Genomic DNA, 20,571 nt, shown 5'->3' with positions numbered 1-20,571 from the left:
GTGCTGCAAAGAATTCTGGGAATGTGTTCTTTTGTGTTTATGTTGTGTCGCGGTGCGAATATTCTCCCAAAATGTATTCGTCATTGTTGTTTAGTGGGGTCTCACGATACGGCACAGGTTTATGACAGTGTTGACGTTATTTACACGGCCACCATTTGTGTGACATGTAGGTCTGTTGACTAATTATACTCCGAGGGAACATCTCAGGAGCTAGATTAACGTTGTATTGCACCAACATTGATAAGTCAAATAACTAGCTGCGAATAATCGAAAATGCCATTGACCATTATATTCCTCCTCCATTAACAGGTAAAATGTCAAAGCGGGCACGTTAAATTTTTGCTGCAAATGTTGCAAAATTGTTTTAGGGCAGTGTAATTGCCACGGTTGCGTTGGTTAAGTTCGAGCCCTGAGAATGGCCTGTATTTATATAGAACTTTACTATACGTGGAATGATATCCGAAGCACTTTAAATCCTACATCACATTCACAAATTTACACACAGATTAACACACTGGTGGCAGAAGCTGGCATGCAATAACAACCCATCGGGAGTAGTTAGGAGTTTGGTGACACCTTTACATGAGCTTTCCAGGCCGGGATCGAACCAGTAGCCCTCTGGTTACAAGAAGGCCACTATGCACTCAATGCCGCCCCCTTGCAATGCCGGTCTTTTTAAGTGCCTCCACTTCGACTGTGTCTTTTCCGGTAACAGCCAATCAGCAGTGCGTATTCAGAGCGCATAATTTTAATAAACACCTCCCAGTCAACTACTAGTAACATCACTATAAGCCTGTTGACGTTCTAGAAACATAAACGGCAGCTCAGCTCGCTCACAGTCCTTGAGGTGAAGGCTAATTAGTTTTTAGCGTAACGTTAGCTCACTGTGCGGTATGTGCGTGTTACGGACACCAAAGCCCTGTCTGTCTGAGAGAAAGACAAGCATTATTGACCTACAGCTACAGTTAACAACTAAGTTATTTCACTTGACCTTTTTCTGTGTTGATATAGCTGGGTTGAAGCACCAAAAAAGGACATTATTAGGGACGGCGTTGCGCAGTGGGAGAGTGGCCGTGCGCAACCCGAGGGTCGCTGGTTCAAATCCCACCTAGTACCAACCTCGTCACGTCCGTTGTGTCCTGAGCAAGGTACTTCACCCTTGCTCCTGAAGGGTGCTGGTTGGCGCCTTGCATGGCAGCTCCCTCCATCAGTGTGTGAATGTGTGTGTGAATGGGTAAATGTGGAAGTAGTGTCAAAGCGCTTTGAGTACCTTGAAGGTAGAAAAGCGCTATACAAATACAACCCATTTATTATGTTGAATGAAGAGTTTCCTAAAGCTGTCTCTGATAGTTGATAGTTGCATCATAAAGCCTACATGAACTCCATGGTGTTCAGGGATGAATAGTCTCTCCTATTGCTATTGTACTATTTTTTTCAGCTATAGTTACATCAATCTTTAGTAATAGAGCAGCTTTTTTTTGAATGGCAGGGTCCCTGCTATCACATGTCGATACCAAAAATCAACTACAGTCTACCCAAATGCTTTAATAAATTAAGCATGATGAGTTGAGCATATGTCAGCATGTGGCCCCTCTTTTAACTCTTTTTTTCAAACGCTTATTGCAAAAGCTTACTTACAGTAAGTCATTAATTTGACTTTGTAAGTCATTATTTGGTCATTATTTTGACTTAGTAAGTCATAATAAGGACACTTAAAATCTCAGGAAACAAGGACTGTTTTGTTTTTACTTGACGTAAAAAATATCGAGCTACATATCATATATCGCCATTCATCAAACGGAGCAGAAAACACAACAAAAAATGTTAGGCTTTTTCACGCGACTAAGCCAGCCTATGTCAACACAGTCTGTAGTCTATTGCCCCCCCACCCTGGCTGTGGTGGCAGCAACGAGGTGGAGACCTGATGGCGACAAGCCGAGTTACACCAATCCTTTCACCCACCCACCGGAGAGACACCACCTTAACTAACAAATTTTCTGGGGAAAACACTGCATACCATCCTTCCATCCATTTTCTACTGCTTGTGCCGTTCGGGGTCGCGGGGGGCGCTGGAGCCTATTTCAGCTGCATTCGGGCGGAAGGCGGGGTACACACTGGACAAGTCGCCACCTCATCACAAGGCCAACACAGATAGACAGACAACATTCACACACTAGGGCCAATTTAGTGTTGTTAATCAACCTATCCCCAGGTGCATGTCTTTGGAGGTGGGAGGAAGCTGGAGTACCCGGAGGGAACCCACGCAGTCACGGGGAGAACATGCAAACTCCACACAGAAAGATCTCGAGCTGGGACAACTCAGGACCTTCGTATTGTGAGGCACATGCACTAACCCCTCTACCACCGTGCTGCCCACACCGTATACCATACATGGAAATATCCGCTGACGTCTCACTTGAGAAAAAAGTCACATATTGGGTAAATTCCTAACGTCTCATTTGAAGGAAGTACCACAATTGTAGGGTTGTCCCGATCCGATATTTGGATCGGATCGGCCGCCGATATTTGCCAAAAAATGCGTATCGGCAAGGCATGGGAAAATGCCGATCTAGATCCAGTTTTAAAAAAAATTACGGTCCGTGTTTTCCAACGCACTGATTTAAATAATTAATTCCACTCTTCTGCTGCTCCCTACACTCCGTACCGCATTTTCCAACACACCTTCAAAACATCCACAAGTCTGTGTTGTAACCGTTCAGACGGCCGTGTGAGTTAAAATCCATCCATTTACTACCGCTTATTCCCTTTTGGGGTTGCGGGGGGCGCTGGCGCCTATCTCAGCTACAATCGGGCAGAAGGCAGGGTACACCCTGGACAAATTAAAGTTACGGTAAAAATGTCAGCTGTGTGGGATTATTTTATCCTACAAAACGAAAAAGATGAAGAGGTTGAGTGTAAAACATGCCACAAAAAAGTCAAGCGTGGTGGTAAAGTTGTAAGACATTTTAATGACTCTTGCGAATGAGAGGCTTTTTAGCACTCATCATAGATGAACACAGGAGCAGGCTGCCACCTGAGCATTTTGAAGTGCTAGTCTTTGTTAGAAAGAATCTACCCATTATGCTTGGACTTCAATTGTTTGCCCCCCCCTGACTGGGGCAAACAATTGAAGGGAGTGTGTAGATATGTTTTTCTTTTGTTTTTTTTAAGTTTACACTTGTTCAAGAGCAAGTATTGATGCTAAGTTATTGACATTCTTTCCCACTCAGGTTGTTTGTGTGTTTTGCTTTTTTTAAATAATGTTTACAGCATTATTTGCACTTTATACTGTTCACTTTTTTACTGTTTAACGATGCTATTTCTATTTGTCATGTATAATTTTCGTCATGTATAATCCTTGAATACCAACTATTGTGTATTATTCCAACTCACCTAATTCAGCTGGCAGGTTGTTATCAAGAGTACTAAAATATTTTCCAGCATGAATCTGACAACTAAGTAGGCTAAATAACATTAAACTTTAATACATGCTCGGATAGACCAGTATCGGCCAGTATCGGTATCGGATCGGAAGTGCAAAAACAATATCGGTATCGGATCGGAAGTGCAAAAACCTGGATCAGGACATCCCTACAAAATTGTCTTATAAATATCTTCACCATGCCTCCATGATTTGATTTCAAATTTTCGGCACCTATGTAGACCCCAAATAAACAAAAACAGGTACCAGCAACTACGAAAAGTTTGTTTTGCATTATACGTTCCCTTTATGTGGGTGATTAAATCAAACTCAATTGATGCACTTTGGTGTCTGTCGGTGGCTTTTTTTAATGGCGTTCATTTTTTCATTTAGAAAATATATTATAATAACATATATACATCTTCCAAAATGCATTTTCTTGAATGCGCTATGGCAGGGGTTGGGAACCTTTTTGGCTGAGAGAGCCATGAAAGCAAAATATTATAAAATGGATTTCCGAGAGAGCCATATAACATTTTTTAACACTGAATACAAATAAATGTGTGCATTTTTAAGTAAGACCAACATTTTAGGAATATAATAAGTATCTTCTTCTTTTTAATAACATTGTTATTCTGAAGCTAATGAATAAAATAGTTCTTACCATTAATGCGACTGCTTGAACAGGAACGGTAGGAAACGGATGGATGGATTAAAATGCATGAGAATGTTTTATATTTTGAACGTTATTTTTAACAGTGTGATTACCAGCGGAATTATTCATTACTCATTGCTGTTTTTCAACCACTGTGCCGCGGCACACTATAGTGTGCCGGGAGATACAGTCTGGTGTGTTGTGGGACACATTATGTAATTTCACCTAGTTGGGTTGATAATATTTTTTGCAAACCTGTAACTATAATTCAAAAATGTGCTGTTATTGAGTGTCTGTGCTGTCTAGAGCTCGACAGAGTAAGTGTGTAATACTCTTCCATATCAGTTGGTGGCAGCAGGTGGCTAATTGCTTTTGTAGATGTCGGGAACATGGTATGTCGTGATCACAATATGCGGGAGGCAGCATTTAGGTAAAAAGGTATCCAACACTTAGACTAAAAATAAACAAAAGGCGAGTGCCGCTAAGAAAAGGCATTGAAGCAAAACAAAACTAAAACTGAACTGGCTGCAAAGTAAACAAAAACAGAATGCTGGACTACAGCAAAGACTTACAGTGTGCGGAGCAGACGGCGTCCACAAAGTACATCCGTACATGGCATGACACTCAACAATGTCCACACAAAGAAGGAGTGCGTCCGCACAACTTATATAGTATTGATTGTAAAAACAAAGCAGGTGCGATGAATAGCATTCAAGGAGGACATGAAACTGCTACAGGAAAATACCAACAAAAGAAGAAAAGCCACCAAAATAGGAGCGCAAGTCACACAGGAAAACACCGAAAAAACTCAAAAAGAGTTACGGCTTGACAGTACACCTACATAGAGACAAGAGCTATTGCGAGAACAATTTTTTTTTGTCAATATCAACTACTGAGTTTAAATTTTTTATGTTTTCTGCTGGTGGTGCGCCTCAGAATTTTTTCAATGAAAAAAGTGTGTTTTGGCTCAAAAAAGGTTGAAAAACACTGACTTATCGTGTTAAGCAATGCCAGCTAAGATTTATCTGAGAGCCAGATGCAGTCATCAAAAGAGCCACATCTGGCTTTAGAGCCATAGGTTCCCTACCCCTGCGCTATGGTGTTGTGATGGTCTACCACCTCCTTGCAAAGCGCATCGATAGCATGCTAGGTTTGGCATTGCAGCAGGCCCATAATTAGATGTATATAGCCCTTTTCTAGACACTCAAAGCGCTTCACATAGAACTGAGAACCCATCATTCATTCACACCACATTAACATGATACGGTGGTAAACTACATTTGTAAACCACAGCTGCCCTGAGGTAGACTGACGGAAGAGTTGCTGCCAATTTGCGCCTACGGACCCTCTGACCACCGCCATTCATTCATTTATGTTCATGCACCAGTGTGAGCGGCACTGGGAGCTGGTGGGTGAAGTGTCTTGCCCAAGGACACAAAGGCAGTAAGTACGATAGCAGAAGCTGGAATCAAACCTGGAATCCTTAAGTTGCTGACACAGCCGTTCTACCTGCTGAGCCAATTGTGCTGTTTTTTCAACATTGCAACACCCCACAGGTGGGAAGGAGCAGGATAACATGAATTTGGAAGTGAATTAGTTGTTTTCATGGGCACATTATGCTGGTAGTACGCACAAAAACCTAATTTAAATAGGCCGGTCTGCACCCTTTTTGCACCTGTTATCAATTGCACACGCAGTCTTAGTCGATCAAACGCAACACACAATCCTATAGTTTGCCAATGCTGTTTAACATATGGTATTTGGATCTTCGTAGATCTGGCCCTTGGTGTACCTCCTGAAGTTTATTGAGATTTGAACTCAAATGGATTCTAATGAGCAGTCATTAGAATTAGATTTAAATACACTATATTGCCAAAAGTATTTGGCCACCTGCCTTGACTCACATATGAACTTGAAGTGCCATCCCATTCCTAACCCATATTGTTCAATATGATGTCGGTCCACCTTTTGCAACTATTACAGCTTCAATTCTTTTTGGAAAAGCTGTCCACAAGGTTGCCTAGTGCGTTTATAGGATTTTTTGACCATTCTTCCAAAAGCGCATTGGTGAGGTCACACACTGATGTTGGTGGAGAAGGCTTGGCTCTCAGTCTCGGTTCTAATTCATCTCGAAGGTGTTATATCGGGTTCAGGTCAGGACTCTGTGCAGGCCAGTCAAGTTCATCCACACCCGACTGTCATCCATGTCTTTATGGACATTGCTTTGTGCACTGGTGCACAGTTATTTGGAAGAGGAAGGGGCCCGCGCCAAACTGTTCCCACAAGGTTGGGAGCGTGTAATTGTCCAAAATACAAAGTGTCTGATTTTCACCCTCGCTATATCCACCCGTCCATTTTCCTGTGACGTCACTGCGTGATTCCATTACAAACAAACATGGCGGATAGAACAGAAAGATATAGTGAAATTAGCTCGGATTCAGACTGGGATTTCAGCGCCTTAAGCAATTCAACAGATTACGCATGTATTAAAACGGATGGTTGGAGTGTGGCGGCAGATAGCGAAAACGAAATTAAAAAAGATACTGAAGCTATTGAGCCATATCATGACAGACAGCGGCAACGAGTACGAGCTCGGCGATCGCCTTTTAACCAACGATTGTATCTTTTGACACTGGTGCAACTTGAATCCGTCGATTGGTATGTATTTGTTTGGCATTAAATGTGGGTGGAGGGAAAGGCTGGATGCAAATATAGCTACAAATGAGGCATAATGATGCAATATGTACATACAGCTAGCCTAAATAGCATGTTAGCATCAATTAGCTGGCAGTCATTCCGTGCGTAAATATGTCTGATTAGCACATAAGTCAATAAGATCAACAAAACTCACCTTTGTGATTTCGTTGACTTTATCGTTGGAAATGCATCTGCTTTGAGTGTCGCAGGATATCCACACATCTCTGTCGTAGCAAACAGAACAAACAAGGGACTTTCGCATCTTCGCAAGATGGCGGCGCCCGGAAGGGCTGCGACATCGAGGAGCTCTTGCTAAATATGGAACATTTGGCAGAAATACCGGACAATTCTACAAACTTTATGGCTGGCTCACATCGGGGTCACTCCGTGATCACGTACGACCGCCAGACACTTCTGGATGTGGACATATCGGGCCGTTTTGGACTGATAAACGCGTGCTTGCTAGACCTGCTAACTAGCACGGGAATACTTCGGCGGCTACATCCAGCGGCCTGTGAAGCAGCGGAGTATAGTACCAGCGGGGTCCGTCTACGGATCAGACGCCAGCGGTGTGATCGGAAACGCGGATGCCCAGCGGGGCTAAAAACAAAGCAGAAGGCTAATCCCCACAGAACACCACTTCCCTCCATCCTGAAGCCGGATTTAAATGGAAGATGAGACTACTGGTCTGGGTAAGGAGTCAGTTAAGTTAGAACAAATTTTTTCTGCTTTGATTGTTTCAGAGTTCGACATGTGTTCTACTGAGGTGGCTAACTATGATGCGTGCAGTTTATCAAAGCAACAAACAAACAATCGGAAAATTCCCGTCGTATCAATTCCTAGATATGGTCGTAATTGAAGTGAAGTGAAGTGAATTATATTTATATAGCGCTTTTCTCTAGTGACTCAAAGCGCTTTACATAGTGAAACCCAAGTTACATTTAAACCAGTGTGGGTGGCACTGGGAGCAGGTGGGTAAAGTGTCTTGCCCGAGGACACAACGACAGTGACCAGGATGGCGGAAGCGGGAATTGAACCTGCAACCCTCAAGTTGCTGGCACGGCCACTCTACCAACCGAGCTATACCGCCCCAATTATACTAAATGCACTGGGCATAATAAACACAACATTATTAATATTGCTACTACGGATAATTTGATCAAAAAATTCCCTAAAACAGCCCACTACCTATAATATAGGTTTTTTAAACATAAGATCATTGTCTTCCAAAACGTTGTTAGTTAATGATATCATCAGAGACAACAATCTTAACGTCATCGGTCTCAGCGAAACCTGGATTAAACCAAACGACTTTTTTGCGCTAAATGAGGCATGTCCTCCTAACTTTACACATGCGCATACTGCCCTTCCTCTTAAAAGGGGTGGGGGGGTCGCACTAATATACAACGAAAAGTTTAACCTTACTCCTAACATAAATAATAAATATAAATCGTTTGAGGTGCTTACTATGAGGTCTGTCACACCGCTGCCTCTGTGCCTGGCTGTTATCTACCGCCCCCCAGGGCCCTATTCGAACTTTATCAATGAATTCTCAGAGTTTGTTGCTGATCTAGTGACATACGCCGATAATATAATCATAATGGGGACTTCAACATCCATATGAATACCCCATCGGACCCACCGTGCGTAGCGTTCCAGACTATAATTGATAGCTGTGGTCTCACACAAATAATAAATGAACCCACGCATCGCAACGGTAATACGATAGACCTAGTACTTGTCAGGGGTATCACCGTTTCCAAAGTTACGATACTCCCGTATACTAAAGTATTGTCCGATCATTACCTTATCAAATTCGAGGTTCAGACGCATGTTTGTCAAACTAATAATAATAATAACTGCTATAGCAGCCGCAACATTAATACGGCCACAACGACAACTCTTGCTGACCTACTGCCCTCGGTAATGGCACCATTCCCAAAGTATGTGGGCTCTATTGATAACCTCACTAACAACTTTAACAACCATTGATAACATAGCACCGCTAAAGTTAAAAAAGGCTCCAAAAAAGCGTACCCCGTGGTTTACAGAAGAAACTAAAGCTCAGAAATTATTATGTAGAATCCTGGAACGCAAATGGCGCACGACTAAACTTGAGGTGCACCATCAAGCATGGAGTAATAGTTTAATAACTTATAAACGCATGATTACCTCAGCTAAAGCTAAATATTACTCAAATCTCATCCACCGTAATAAAAACGATCCTAAATTTTTGTTTAGTACGGTAGCATCACTAACCCAACAAGGGACTCCTTCCAGTAGCTCCACCCACTCAGCTGATGACTTTATGCAATTCTTTAGTAAGAAAATTGAAGTCATTAGAAAGGAGATTAAAGACAATGCGTCCCAGCTACAACTGGGTTCTATTAACACTGACACGATTGTATATACGGCGGATACTGCCCTCCAAAATGGTTTGTCTCGTTTTGAGGAAATAACATTAGAGGAATTGTTACAACGTGTAAATGGAATAAAACAAACAACATGTTTACTTGACCCACTTCCTGGGAAACTGATCAAGGAGCTCTTTGTATTATTAGGTCCATCAGTGCTAAATATTATAAACTTATCACTTTCCTCGGGCACTGTTCCCCTAGCATTCAAAAAAGTGGTTATTCATCCTCTTCTTAAAAGACTTAACCTCGATCCTGACCTCATGGTAAACTACCGACCGGTGTCTCACCTTCCCTTTATTTCAAAAATCCTTGAAAAAATTGTTGCGGAGCAGTTAAATGAACACTTAGCGTCTAACAATCTATGTGAAACCTTTCAATCCGGTTTCAGGGGAAATCACTCCACGGAGACAGCCCTCGCAAAAATGACTAATGATCTATTGCTAACGATGGATTCTGATTCGTCATCTATGTTGCTGCTCCTCGATCTTAGCGCTGCTTTCAATACCGTCGATCATAATATTTTATTAGAACGTATCAAAACACAAATTGGTATGTCAGACTTAGCCCTGTCTTGGTTTAACTCTTATCTTACTGATAGGATGCAGTGCGTCTCCCATAACAATGTGACCTCGGACTACGTTAAGGTAACGTGTGGAGTTCCCCAGGGTTCGGTCCTTGGCCCTGCACTCTTCAGCATCTACATGCTGCCGCTAGGTGACATCATACGCAAATACGGTGTTAGCTTTCACTGTTATGCTGATGACACCCAACTCTACATGCCCCTAGAGCTGACCAACACGCCGGATTGTAGTCAGCTGGAGGCGTGTCTTAATGAAATTAAACAATGGATGTCCCCTAACTTTTTGCAACTCAACGCCAAAAAAACGGAAATACTGATTATCGGTCCTGCTAGACACCGACCACTATTTAATAATACAACTCTAACATTTGAAAACCAAACAATTAAACAAGGCGACTCGGTAAAAAATCTGGGTATTATCTTTGACCCAACTCTCTCCTTTGACTCACACATTAAAAGCGTTACTAAAACGGACTTCTTTCATCTCCGTAATATCGCTAAAATTCGCTCCATTCTGTCCACTAAAGACGCTGAGATCATTATCCATGCGTTTGTTACGTCTCGCCTCGACTACTGTAACGTATTATTTTCGGGTCTCTCCATGTCTAGCATTAAAAGATTACAGTTGGTACAAAATGCGGCTGCTAGACTTTTGACAAGAACAAGAAAGTTTGATCACATTACGCCTGTACTGGCTCACCTGCACTGGCTTCCTGTGCACTTAAGATGTGACTTTAAGGTTTTACTACTTACGTATAAAATACTACACGGTCTAGCTCCATCCTATCTTGCCGATTGTATTGTACCATATGTCCCGGCAAGAAATCTGCGTTCAAAGGACTCCGGCTTATTAGTGATTCCCAAAGCCCAAAAAAAGTCTGCAGGCTATAGAGCGTTTTCATTTCGGGCTCCAGTACTCTGGAATGCCCTTCCGGTAAAAGTTCGAGATGCCACTTCAGTAGAAGCATTTAAGTCTCACCTTAAAACTCATTTGTATACTCTAGCCTTTAAATAGACTCCCTTTTTAGACCAGTTGATCTGCCGTTTCTTTTCTTTTTTTCCTATGTCCCACTCTCCCTTGTGGAGGGGGTCCGGTCCGATCCAGTGGCCATGTACTGCTCGCCTGTGTATCGGCTGGGGACATCTCTGCGCTGCTGATCCGCCTCCGCTTGGGATGTTTTCCTGCTGGCTCCGCTGTGAACGGGACTCTCGCTGCTGTGTTGGATCCGCTTTGGACTGGACTCTTGCGACTGTGTTGGATCCATTATGGATTGAACTTTCACAGTATCATGTTAGACCCGCTCAACATCCATTGCTTTCCTACTCTCCAAGATTCTCATAGTCATCATTGTCACCGACGTCCCACTGGGTGTGTGTTTTCCTTGCCCTTATGTGGGCCTACCGAGGATGTCGTAGTGGTTTGTGTTGTGGTTTGTGCAGCCCTTTGAGACACTAGTGATTTAGGGCTATATAAGTAAACATTGATTGATTGATTGATTGATCTTTTGACAACTGGTGCAACTTGAATCCATTGATTGGTATGTGTTTGTTTGGCACTAAATGTGGGTGGAGGGAAAGGCTGGATGCAAATATAGCTACAAATGAGGCATAATGATGCAATATGTACATACAGCTAACCTAAATAGCATTTTAGCATCGGTTAGCATGCCGTGACCATTGATATGTCTGATTAGCACACTCCACGTAAGTCAACTTGAATCCGTCCCTGATCGTGTTGTTACACCCTCCGACAACACACCGACAAGGCATAATGTCTCCAAGGTACGGTAAACAGTCGAAAAAACGGGAAAATAACAGCTGATTTGACTTGGCGTGTGTAATGTGTTTAAGAAAATGGTGGATTGCTTCCTGCTGTGACGTCACGGGTGAAAGGTCATTGCTCCGACAGCGAACAATTGAAAGGTGTTTCAATCGCCAAATTCACCCTTTTAGAGTTCGGAAATCGGTTAAAAAAACATATGGTCTTTTTTCTGTAACATCAAGGTATATATTGACACTTACATAGGTCTAGTGATAATGTTTTTCTTTAACTCTTCCATTTTTTTAATAATAAAGCCGACAGTTGACTTTGGAATATTTAGGACCGAGGAAATTTCACGCTGGAAATCACTGAGCTCCTAGAAGCAACTCATTCTTTCACAAATGTTTGTAGAAACTAAGTGCTTGATTTTAATCAAGTGATTAGGACACCTGATTCTGATCTTTTGGATGGGTGGCCAAATACTTTTGGCAATATAGTGTATGTGTCACATCCCTCTCCTATTTAATACAAACGTTTGTACTATTAAAAGTGTATTGAGTACTTTGCAACAGAACAGTTCTGTGCACAACAGTTCCGTCATACTCAGCCAATGACTACATTATGCAACACTGCAAAATGAACAGGTAAAACAGATTTAATAGAAATAATTCCCTAATTGTCCTAATATTGGAGTTTCACTCTAAAGAAAGATGTCTGAGGGAATGCACAGCAACATTACTAGTTGGAGGCTCAGTGCCTTGCTCAAAAACTTTTCTGCATTGTTCAGGAGCTGACTTCTCTCCTGCAAATAGCCCCACGCCTTTTGTTCATGGCAGATTTGAACTGCAACCTTTTAGTCCAAAGCAAAATATTTTAGATGATATCGGACCCGGCCATTGAGCATGACCTCATAGGACTTACTCCTCAGTGTCAATGAAGGTTCTAAAAAATTCTGGCTGGTCCAAATCCGGAGACAGCAAAGCAGGAGCAACGTCCACAACAGTGGCTGATTGTCTGGTCCTCAGGAGCCAGTTAACCACTGATGCATACACACTAAAGTCTCTGTGAATTCAAAGGAAGCCACTCGGTTAACTTGCGTCTCATTTTCACTCATAAGGACAAAAAAAAGCTTAGAGGATTTCAGCTCCACTTTGCTTTCAAGAGGTAACTGGGGAACAACAGTGTCTATTGTAGGCCCCTTCAGCTCACATCTGGAGCGTATTTATAGTAGAGAATTCAAAATAGTATAAAAAAGATCCTGTAAAACACTTTAGAGCAGTAGTGTCTAAACTTTTTCCACTGAGGGCAGCACACTTTCAAAGCCAATATAACATAAAGATTTTGTTTGAAGAAAAAAAAAAAACTTACATGTCAGCAAAAGGAAAAAAAATGGTTTCAATTAGGCGAGATTGATCGTACTGTGCTTTAGGTGGGATTTGGGTGAGTAAATCAAGCGCTCCTTTTGATCAGAATCTTGCCGTAAACGTCCACAGAGCTCACTGTAAACAAACATCATGCGGAACTTCTTCACTGTTTCAGAGGGAGACATTTTGTGTGATATTTGCACGGAATGGTCTGCAAACAGAAACATCACGCCTCAACACATCAAACATTATCTCCTTATCTCAAACCTCTTCAAAAGAGTAAAAAACAATTAATAAAAGTCATTTTTGCTTGTAATGAGCAAAATAATCTGCAAATGGAACAAGTCAAAATTGTCTTGGTAAGAAATCTTGAATTAATTATATTGTATTTATCTTGACATTATATTTAAGCTTTACAAACTTAAAACTGATCTTGAAACTAGCAATTAAAAGTTGTTATTAGCTATACTTACTAGCATCGTGAAGTTTTTTGTCTTATAACAAACTTGTGATGCTCAAAAGTAGTATTTTTTTTTTCCTTAAGAAGATCTATTGCCCAAAAACAAGTTCTTATGTCTCACTGAAAAAAAACATCACACTTCAACACATCAAACCTTATCAGCCACCTGAACTGCCAGCATCGCTATGAGGGTGTTTTGAAAGGCTACGCTAAAGAAGCTGCCCCAGGTGCAAGTGCACAAATTCCTTAAAAAAAAATATTACATAAAATAAGATAAGCAGTAATCAATATCGTTCTTAAGAAGCAGGAAGTTATCTGCAAAGATATTGGCTTGAAAAAACATGTCAACAGTTCAACTTTTTCCCGTTACATTCCATTAAACCTATTTACTCTTTTATTCCACTTTGTGTTTATTTGTAGTACTATTTTAAGAATGCAGAGCAGGCCCTTAAATCATTTGCTGCGGGCCACAAATGTCCCCTAGGCCGAACTTTGAAAAAGTGTGATTTTGTGCCTCCACTCCGACATTGGAAAACATTTTCCTCTTCAAAGGAGTAAAAAACAATTAATACAAGTCATTTTGCAAACGAATCCTCCAATGGAACAAGTCTTGGTAATAAATCTTGAAATAAGACATTATATTTAAGGTTTACAAACTTAAAACTGATCTTGAAATCAGCAATTAAAAGTTATTAGCTATACTTACTAATATTGTGAAGTTTTGTGTCTTTTAACAAACTTGTGATGCTAAAAAGTAGTGCTTGTTTTTCCTCAAAAGGTCTATTGCCTAAAAACAAGTTATTATGTCTCACTGAAAAAAAACATCACACCTCAACACATCAAACCTTATCAGCCACCTGAACTACCAGCATCCCTGCCCCACTTGCAAGTGCACAAATTATATTTAAGAAAAAAAAATAGTACATAAAATAGAATAAACAGTAATCAATATCGTTCTTAAGAAGCAGGAAGTTATATGCAAAGATATTGGCTTGAAAAAACATGTCAACAGTTCAACTTTTTCCCGTTACATTCCATTAAACCTATCTTCTCTTTTATTCCACTTTGTGTTTATTTGTAGTACTATTTTAAGAATGCAGAGCAGGCCCTTAAATCATTTGCTGCGGGCCACAAATGTCCCCTGGGCCGAACTTTGAAAAAGTGTGATTTTGTGCCTCCACTCCGACATTGGAAAAAATGTTCCTCTTCAAAGGAGTAAAAAACAATTAATACAAATCATTTTGCAAATGAATCCTCCAATGGAACAAGTCTTGGTAATAAATCTTGAAATAAGACATTATATTTAAGGTTTACAAACTTAAAACTGATCTTGAAATTAGCAATTAAAAGTTATTAGCTATACTTACTAATATTGTGAAGTTTTGTGTCTTTTAACAAACTTGTGATGCTAAAAAGTAGTACTTGTTTTTCTTCAGAAGATCTATTGCCCAAAAACAAGTTCTTATGTCTCACTGAAAAAAAACATCACACTTCAACACATCAAACCTTATCAGCCACCTGAACTGCCAGCATCGCTGTGAGGGTGTTTTGAAAGGCTACGCTAAAGAAGCTGCCCCAAGTGCAAGTGCACAAATTACATTTAAAAAAATATTACATAAAATAAGATAAACAGTAATCAATATCGTTCTTAAGAAGCAGGAAGTTATCTGCAAAGATATTGGTTTGAAAAAACATGTCAACAGTTCAACTTTTTCCCGTTACATTCCATTAAACCTATTTTCTCTTTTATTCTACTTTGTGGGTTTTTTTGTAGTACTATTTTAAGAATAAAGAGCGGGCCCTTAAATCATTTGCTGCGGGCCAAAAATGTCCCTAGGGCCGCACTTTGAAAAAGGGTGTTTTTGTGCCTCCATTCCTACATCGGAAAACATGTTCCTCTTCAAAGGAGTAAAAAACATATAATACAAATTTTTTTTGTTTATAATGAGCAAAATACTCTGCCAATGGAACATGTCTAGGTAATAAATCTTAAAATAAGACATTATATTTAAACTTTTCAAACTTAAATGTTCTTGAAACTAGCAATTAAAAGTTGTTATTAGCTATACTTACGAGTATCATGAAGTTGTGCGTCTTATAACAAACTTGTGATGCTCAAAAGTAGTATTGTTTTCCCCTCAGAAGATCTATTGCTTACAAACAAGTTCTTATGTCTCACTGAAAAATAACTATCCAGGGGATTGTGACAAATTTTGTGACTAGAAATTACAAATATATACTTGGTGAGATTGTGAGTTTTTCCAGTGTACTCATGTGAGAGGAGAGCTAAACTGCCAATTCTTTATGTCAATAATGCACACTCCTGAGGAATGTTGAAGAAAGAGTTTTGTTCTCCTACCCCCGGGGGACAGCAACCCGCGGCTCTTTAGCGCCGCTCCAGTGGCTACCTGGGGCATTTTTTTTAAAAGTATTAGAAATGGAAAAAAATTGTGAAAAAATTATTGTTTTGCTTTAGTATGTTTTTTGTTTGAGGACCAACAAGACACAAACCTTCCCAATTGTTAGAAAGCCCACTGTTTAACATGTTTGTGTGTATGCTTCACTGATGAGAGTATTTGGTGAACATCTTTTTGTCCTACTAATTTCGGCAGTTCTCGAACTCACCGTAGTGTGGGCTGTGACAGTTTGTTTACATGTAAAATCTTCCACTCCTTCTTTGTTTCGTTTTGTCCAACAAAAGTTTTATATAGTATGTGCGCTTTGTTGATGTTATTGACTTGCTGGAGTATTTATCAGGCATATTTGGTCAGTGCATGACTGCAAGTTAATCCATGCTAACATACTAGGTAGGCTAGCTGTATGTACATATTGCATCACTATGCCTCGTTTGTAGGTACAGTGGGGCAAAAAAGTATTTAGTCAACAACCGATTGTGCAAGTTCTCCCATTTCTCCCATGTGAGAGACAGAATGTGAAAAAAAATCCAGGAAATCACAATGTAGGAATTTAAAAATAATTTATTTGTAAATTATGGTGGAAAATAAGTATTTGGTCAACCATTCAAAGCTCTCACTGATGGAAGGAGGTTTTGGCTCAAAATATTACAATACATGGCCCCGTTCATTCTTTCCTTAACACTGATCAATGGTCCTATCCCCTTGGCAGAAAAACAGCCCAAAGCATGATGTTTCAACTCCCATGCTTCACAGTAGGTATGGTGTTCTTGGGATGCAACGCGGTATTCTTCTTCGTCCAAACACGACGAGTTCAGTTTATACCAAAAAGTTCTATTTTGGTTTCATCTGACCACATGACATTCTCCCAATCCTCTGCTGTATCATCCATGTATCCATTTTGGTATAAACTCAACTCGTCGTGTTTGGAGGAAGAAGAATACTGAGTTGCATCCCAAGAACACCATATCTACTGTGAAGCATGGGGGTGGAAACATCATGCTTTGGGGCTGTTTTTCTGCTAAGGGGACAGGACAATTGATCCGTGTTAAGGAAAGAATGAATGGGGCCATGTATCGTGAGATTTTGAGCCAAAACCTCCTTCCATCAGTGAGAGCTTTGAATGGTGGACCAAATATTTATTTCCCACCATAATTTACTAATAACTTCTTTAAAATTCCTACAATGTGAATTCCTGGATTTTTTTTCACATTCTGTCTCTCACAGTTGAAGTGTACCTATGATGAAAATTACAGACCTCTGTCTTCATTTTAATTGGGAGAACTTGCACAATCGGTGGCTGCCTAAATACTTTTTTGCCCCACTGTATATTTAAGCTCATTTAATGTCCTCTACTTGTATCCTCTTTGTATATAATTTCATTTTGCATGTCTCATGACACATTATCTGTATGTAATATTGGCTGTATTTCAAATTGTTTTGTGTGCCATGTTGTTCCAGACCACAGCAAACGTTACACAGCTTGCAAAGATTGTAATAAATCCATTAAAAGTAGACAGACTGCCTTTTCCTTTAACTTGGACACACACATCTATACCTTTAGCCATTCTAAGACAGTCAGTTCCAGGAGTTATCTCACCCGCTGAGAAGTTTTACTAATGATTTCCAATGTTGTAAAAATGTGTAGAATACATACTACATTTCAACATTTCTGTCAACAAAGATTTGCTTCAGCCTATGACACATAGTCATTTTGATAGTAGGCTAATACAAACCCCGTTTCCATATGAGATAGGGAATTGTGTTAGGTGTAAATATAAATATATAAATGGGCCTGAGCTCACCTAAGATGGACTGATGCAAAGTGGAAAGGTAGTTCTGTGGTCTGATGAGTCCACATTTCAAATTATATTTGAAAACTGTGGACGTGATGTCCTCCAGAACAAAGAGGAAAATAACCATCCGCATTGTTATAGGCACAAAATTGAAAAGCCAGCATCTGTGATGGTATGGGGGTGTATTAGTGCCCAAGGCATGGGTAACTTACACATCTGTGAAGGCACCATTAATGCTGAATGGTCCATACAGGTTTTGGAGCAACATATGTTGTCATCCTAGCAACGTTATCATGGACGCCCCTGCTTATTTCAGCAAGACAAGTTTTACAACAGCGTGGCTTCGTAAAAAAAACAGTGCGGGTACTTTCCTGGCCCGCCTGCAGTCCAGACCTGTCTCCCATCGAAAATGTGTGGCGCATTATGAAGCGTAAAATACGACAGCGGAGACCCCGGACTGTTGAACGACTGAAGCTCTACATAAAACAAGAATGGGAAAGAATTCCACTTTCAAAGCTTCAACAATTTGTTTCCTCAGTTCCCAAACGTTTATTGAGTGTTGTTAAAAGAAAAGGTGATGTAACACAGTAGTGAACATGCCCTTTCCCAACTACTTTGGCATGTGTTGCAGTCATGAAATTCTAAGTTAATCATTATTTGCAAAATAAATAAAGTTTATGAGTTTGAACATAAAATATCTTGTCTTTGTAGTGCATTCAATTGAATATGGGTTGAAAAGGATTGAAAATCGTTGTTTTCCGTTTATATTTACATCTAACACAATTTCCCAAGTCATATGGAAACGGGGTTTGTATAACTAATATAGAAATGTATGTTGTGTGTTGCTTTCAATGACGTATATAAGTCTTTTCAGTTTTTGCGGCTCCCAACAGATTTGTTTGTCTTATTTTTGGTCCAATATGGCTCTTTCAACGTTTTGGGTTGCCGACCCCTGCACTATCCTCTCGAACGTCTCTTATCACTGGTATGCTGAATAAGCACTTTTAACTCCAAGCATAATGTAGCACAGTTGATATGAAATATATCATTTCCAAATGACTTTTCGAAGCAAAGCGTGCATAAAGTTGGGTTAGATGACATAAGTATCACGCACATGTAAATAAAGGCTTGTCATTGTAAAGGAATGAATGGCTCAGTCCGCAGCTGTGTTTAATCTAGCTCAGTGGTTCTCAACCTTTTTTCAGTGATGTACCCTCTTTGAACATTTTTTTAATTCAAGTACCCCCTAATCAGAGCAAAGCAGTTTTGGTTGAAAAGAAGAGATAAAGAAGTAAAATACAGCACTATGTCATCAGTTTCTGATGTATTAAATTGTATAAAAGTGAAAAATATTGCTCATTGGTAGTGGTCTTTCTTGAACTATTTGGGAAAAAAAGATCTAAAAAAATAACTAAAACCTTTTTGTAAATCAAACAAGTGATTCAATTATAAATAAAGATTTCTACACATAAAGGTAATCATCGAGTTAAAGTGCCCTCTTTGGGGATCGCAAAAGAGATCCATCTGGATAAATAATCTTCATTCTAAACATCCATCCATACATTTTCTACCGCTTATTCCCTTTGGGGTATCGGGGGGCGCTGGTGCCTATCTCAACATTTCTTCACTACAAAATAAATCTTTAATATCAATATTTATGGAACATGTCCACAAAAAATCGACCTGTCAACACTGAATATTGCAGTGTTGCATTTTTATTCACAGTTTATGAACTTACGTTCATATTTTGTTTATTTATAAAGGATTTTTGAATTGTTGCTTTTTTTTTTTTAGAACATTTAAAAAACAATCTCAGGTACCCCTTGGCATACATTCAACTACCCCCAGGGGTACGCGTGCCCCCATTTGAGAACCACTGATCTAGCCGCATCAACTATGTCCAGTCAGCATTCTTCCACGGAACAAGAACGGAAATCGCGTCCACTTTTCAAAGTAAAAGCACACTTACGTTGCTGCCGCGGAAACGTGTCCACTCCTTGTCCGTTGAGCTCCTAAATGCATTTGTATGCATTTGTCCCGGCAGCAGAAATCTGGGTGAAAATAGAATCACGCTCGGAAGGGAACCTGCTCATGGGCTTAACCCTTCGGAAGCAGCCGAGGGGAAGCTTGAAGAGGTCTGGCTGGGTAAAGTTACTTTATGCCACCTCAGAGATCCCTCATGGTTTTGTAGTCCGCTTTTGTCTGGATTTAGTTGCAGCAAAAGCGCTCCGGAGCGCGCGCCGCCGAGTGACTGTGGGATCCAAGCTGAAGACGCACGCAGGTCCCAGGCGCATATGCAGCAGGTCAGACCGTGGAAGTGTTGACCTTGCGTCCACGCAGCATCAGACTGCCTTTGGGAGGCGGTTCTTGTGCACAAAGCTGCGAGCTGCGTCTTTGGCTCCGGGCGCTGCGCTGCGTTGCGTTATGTGCCTTGACTTGCACTGATGGGAGATCACAAGTCCTACCTACCAGCTGCTGGTGTTGGGTTTCACCACCTTCTGCCCTGTGACGTCACGCATAGACTTCTGGCATCTGAGCTCAGAGCCTATAAAGCAGTGGTCCCCAACCACCGGGCCGCAGAAGAATGTTTTATTGATTTCAATTTTTTTAAATAAAAAACATATATATATATATATTTATTTTTTTAATTGTATTAAATTAACATAAAAAAACACAAGATACACCTACAATTAGTGCACCAACCCAAAAAACCTCCCATTTTCATGACAAAGACCTCCCTTTTTCAAAACAAAGAAAAAATTTAAAAATAAAAGAATACCCCCGTAGGGCCGCAGGACAAATTATAATGGGTTGACCGGTCCGCAGCTACAAAAAGGTTGGGGACCGCTGCTATAAAGCAGGGGTCGGCGACCAATCCATTTCCTACCGCTTATTCCCTTTTGGGGTCGCGGGTAGCTGTGGTGCCTATCTCAGATACAATCGGGCGGAAGGCGGGGTACACCCTGGACAAGTCGCCACCTCATCGCTGGGCCAACACAGATAGA

At 40.6% G+C, this 20,571-nt stretch overlaps 1 protein-coding gene across 2 annotated transcripts in view; it reads right to left on the bottom strand.

Moving 5' to 3' along the window:
• LOC133540752 (collagen alpha-1(XXIV) chain) overlaps positions 1-19,997 on the bottom strand; it is a 286,309-nt gene extending 266,312 nt beyond the window's left edge. For both annotated transcript variants that reach the window (XR_009803719.1, XM_061883645.1), the window contains exon 1: positions 19,536-19,997. Coding sequence is in view for 1 of the 2 variants with exons in the window: in XM_061883645.1 (XP_061739629.1) it covers positions 19,536-19,588 (53 nt within the window). In the remaining variant the exon portion in view is untranslated. The remainder of the gene's footprint in view (positions 1-19,535) is intronic.
• Positions 19,998-20,571: the final 574 nt, after the last annotated feature.

The sequence above is a fragment of the Nerophis ophidion genome, linkage group LG22 (genome assembly GCF_033978795.1).
Source record: "Nerophis ophidion isolate RoL-2023_Sa linkage group LG22, RoL_Noph_v1.0, whole genome shotgun sequence".
Classification (NCBI taxonomy): domain Eukaryota; kingdom Metazoa; phylum Chordata; class Actinopteri; order Syngnathiformes; family Syngnathidae; genus Nerophis; species Nerophis ophidion.
This window is presented reverse-complemented; position numbering and strand designations above follow the sequence as displayed.